The 3,658-nt window shown below is 39.4% G+C and overlaps 1 protein-coding gene across 2 annotated transcripts in view; it reads right to left on the bottom strand.

Annotated features, from left to right (window-relative positions):
• LOC103364451 (lysozyme g-like) overlaps nt 1–3,391 on the bottom strand; it is a 16,665-nt gene extending 13,274 nt beyond the window's left edge. Inside the window, exons 1-5 of one of the 2 annotated variants that reach the window (XM_008291582.1) lie at nt 3,288–3,391; nt 2,903–2,985; nt 2,576–2,772; nt 2,333–2,483; nt 2,085–2,247 (exon numbers count right to left, since the gene is read on the bottom strand). In XM_008291582.1, the coding sequence (XP_008289804.1) occupies nt 2,111–2,247; nt 2,333–2,483; nt 2,576–2,772; nt 2,903–2,985; nt 3,288–3,292 (573 nt within the window). In that variant the 5' untranslated portion in view covers nt 3,293–3,391 and the 3' untranslated portion in view covers nt 2,085–2,110. Of the gene's footprint in view, nt 1–1,578; nt 2,248–2,332; nt 2,484–2,575; nt 2,773–2,902; nt 2,986–3,287 lie in introns of those variants that run through there. The other variant, XM_008291581.1, reaches the window with a different exon arrangement.
• Nucleotides 3,392–3,658: the final 267 nt, after the last annotated feature.

Genomic DNA, 3,658 nt, shown 5'->3' with positions numbered 1-3,658 from the left:
AAAAAAAAAATCACTTCATTTGCTGCAAAGATGAGTAACCTATATTTAAACCTGCTTGTTAACTTTTAGTTTCAGGATCACTTGCTGTTCTGTTTGTTATCTACAGAAAGAGAGAGAAAAGAACAGCTCATTTGCAAGAAATTGCCTTTTTACTGTCTGTGAGATAAGTAAAGCTTAACATCCATCCATCATCTATACACTGCTTTATCCTCACTAGGGTCATGGGGGGCTGGAGTCTATCCCAGTTGACTCAGGGTGAAGGCAGGAGACACCCTGGACATGTCACCAGTCTATCACAGGGCTGCACTTAGAGACAGACAACCAAGCACACTCACATTCATACCTACGGACTATTTACAATCACCAATTAAACTCAACATGTTTTTGGACTGTGTGGGAGGAAGCCAGAGAACCTGGAGAGAACCCACGCTGCACGGGGAGAACATGCAAACTCCACGCAGAAGATCCCAGGTGTCCACACCGGGACGTGAACCATTGACCGTCTTGCTGCGAGGCAACAGTGCTAACCACTGCTCCACTTTGCAGCACCCTGTCTCAAGTTGTGTTATGTTTATGGGCTACTTACTCTGCTAATGTCTCCCTGTTGGTATAAGTCTTCTCTATTCAGCCACTTTTGTAATTCTGGAGTTTGAACACTTCCATTGATTTCCATATTCAGCCTAAAACTTTCAATTTTTACTCTAAAATATGGGAGCTGTGACCTTTGTTGTAGTGCAAAACGAATTGCCTCAAACCTGCAGATGGCGCTGTTGTCTGTGAAAGAAGTAAGGCTTAACATGGACTCTTGAACAAGTTGAAAACATATAATACCGTCTCTATTTGTGTTTCAGGGTCACTGAAGGCGTTTTGAAGGCATCCCTCATTAATCACTGAGAGAGGAACTTAAAACATTTCAACCTTGTCATACTACGACTTTATCAGTGTTTTACTACAAAGACTTTCATTCTGTCTTTGAATCTCACACCACAATGTACAATACAATGAATTCAAACTGTAAGCACGGCAGTAGGAAAGCCCATATGAAAGGCAGAGAACATTGTGTTCCCACTTTAAAAACATTCTGTTCCTCGTGCTGCGTTTGACTATTTTGCTTCTTTTCTCTTGCATTTTGTCTCAACATGTCAATAAAGATCTGGACTGATGACCTCCAATATTATAACTGATCTACTTTCTATGTCTGCCTTGTGCTGTGATGTGCAATCAAATTCTGCTGTTTNTCAATAAAGATCTGGACTGATGACCTCCAATATTATAACTGATCTACTTTCTATGTCTGCCTTGTGCTGTGATGTGCAATCAAATTCTGCTGTTTGTGAGGCTATAACGAATGAAGCAGTCCGGCCTCTCCCATTAAAACTTGAATCTAGTGTGTTCTTGGTAAAGAATTACAAGATCTCCTCTTGTGTTAAATACAATGTTCTGTATGTATTATTCATTGGGATTTTTTTTATATGTATCACCAGATGTAAAAACTGAGTTATTTGGCAAAGGTCATTATGTCGAAATGATGTCAAAAAAAGAGGTCAAATGGATAAGTGAAAAACAGATAACACCTGATGCATTTACTTTGTGTTTATTTCATGTGTAGTTTGTACATATTGTACAAGTCCAAGGTTGATGCACAGATGAACTTTTATTTTCACTCTATAGTGAACAGATTTACCATCGAAGACATTTAACTTTGTCTTGATTTTCTAACACATAAAACCACCAACAGCTAATAATTCACAGCAAAAGCAAGCAAGCAATTATTTAATTAATGAATGAATAATTTATTATTTATGTAGCATCTTATACACAAAGCAAAAGTAAAAAGAAAACATTAAAAACATGAAATAAAGTAATAACGTAACAAAAAATTAAGTAATTATTTCAAACCAGTACAGACAAGTGCACATATATTTATAGAATAATTCAAACTGATTGACTAAGATGAAAAAAAAGACAAGTTATGACAAGAATACAAGCATTTAAGAGACAAAATGTGCAGTTTAATACAGAAAAAAAATGAATGAAATGAGTGAAGGAGTAGCCAAGTTTAATCAAAGTACAGGCACTTAGACCAGACTTTATAATAATACTGCAGCTATTAAAAGCCACCTTTGGTTTTGTACCACTGAGCTCTGGCAACAACGTCGTTGGAGTAGTCTCGTCCTGTTGTTTTCTTATCCACTTTCTCATAGGACTTGACTTGCCCGTCCCCTGTGTTGTAGGCTGCTATCCCCCCTGCAGAGACAAACACAAACAAATCTTAGAAAACTGTTCAAGAGAGCTGAAACATGTGAGAGTTTGCTGATTCAGTAAAACAAACCTTTCAGCTGCTGCTCACTGTTCCAGTTGGGAAATTTGATGCGGATCCGATCGATAAAATAAATCAGGATCTCGGTGCCTTGGCAGAGATGTTCCTCGCTGTTCCAGTCACCCTTTTTAGGGTGTCTACCTCCATCTGGACTGACATCAACCTACAGAGATGGAGAAGAAATGGGATGTTGTAAAGGCTCTGTGAGGCTCCACAGAGAAGGTTGTGAGTAAAGCAGTGGGATTTTCTCTCAACCTGCATCAGTCCCCAGGTTCTCCCGCTGTCTCCCCAGCCGTTCGTAAGCACATTTCCAGCCCTGGACCCTCTGGAGATGATGGCAGCAATAACAGCTGGCTCAATGTCATATTTAGTTCCCACTTGTTTGATTATTGACCTGTAGTTCTTCATTCTGGCATAATCGATCTTTGCCATCTTGTGTGATGCTTCCACACCTTTTAGAGAAAAATCCAACAACAGGATTTAGGCCTCAGTGGAACAAATTCCTCTGTTTTCTTGTCCTTGCTAATAAAATGCTTCAGATTAATGCTTTTATTACAAGTCGAGTGTTTCTCCAGTATTTACCCTCACAGTCCAGCCGGTCCTGATCAGCTGTTTCACGTGAAGCTCCGGTAGTTTCAACATCCATGATGTTTCCATAACCTGCAAATATTTCAGTTATTGGAGACCAGAGACTTACACATTGAACTCATCCTTAGAAAAAAGAGCCACAGTAACATGTGTGTATGAGAAACAGAAGCTACAAAGATACAATTTTTTACAAGATTTTTAAAGAAAGAAAAAAAATGTAGACTTGTGTTACGAAAACACACATGAGTTGACCTTTAAAATATGAAGGCATCTGTGAAAAAGGGATGAGAAGCCTGTTTTCTCCCTGGCAACAAGTCTGTTTATTCTACACACATGCTGACAGCTGAACGTCTACATTTATCAGCAACACAAGCACCAACCCATTTTTCCTGTTTCTTCCTCTGGTGGTCCCTTCAAACTTGAACAAAGGAGGTCTTGATGCAGCGTCTGTCTGCCTCGACTGTGCTGCAAACACAAATAACGCTTATATTAAAACCTGCTTGTTCACTTTCAGTTTCAGGATGACTTGCTGTTCTGTTTATTATCTACAGAAAGATAAAGAAAATTGCTGATTGACAAAAAATTGATTTTACTATCTGTGAGATAATTAAAGCTTAATGTCCATCCATCCATCCATCATCTATACACCGCTTAATCCTCACTAGGGTCATGAGGGGCTGGAGTCCATCCCAGCTAACTCAGGGTGAAGGCAGAGGACACCCTGGACAGGTCACCAGTCTATCACAGGGC

Source organism: Stegastes partitus, unplaced genomic scaffold (assembly GCF_000690725.1).
Source record: "Stegastes partitus isolate 25-593 unplaced genomic scaffold, Stegastes_partitus-1.0.2 Scaffold750, whole genome shotgun sequence".
NCBI lineage: Eukaryota > Metazoa > Chordata > Actinopteri > Pomacentridae > Stegastes > Stegastes partitus.
The sequence above is the reverse complement of the archived record's forward strand: the minus strand, read 5'-3'. Positions and strand labels throughout refer to the sequence as shown.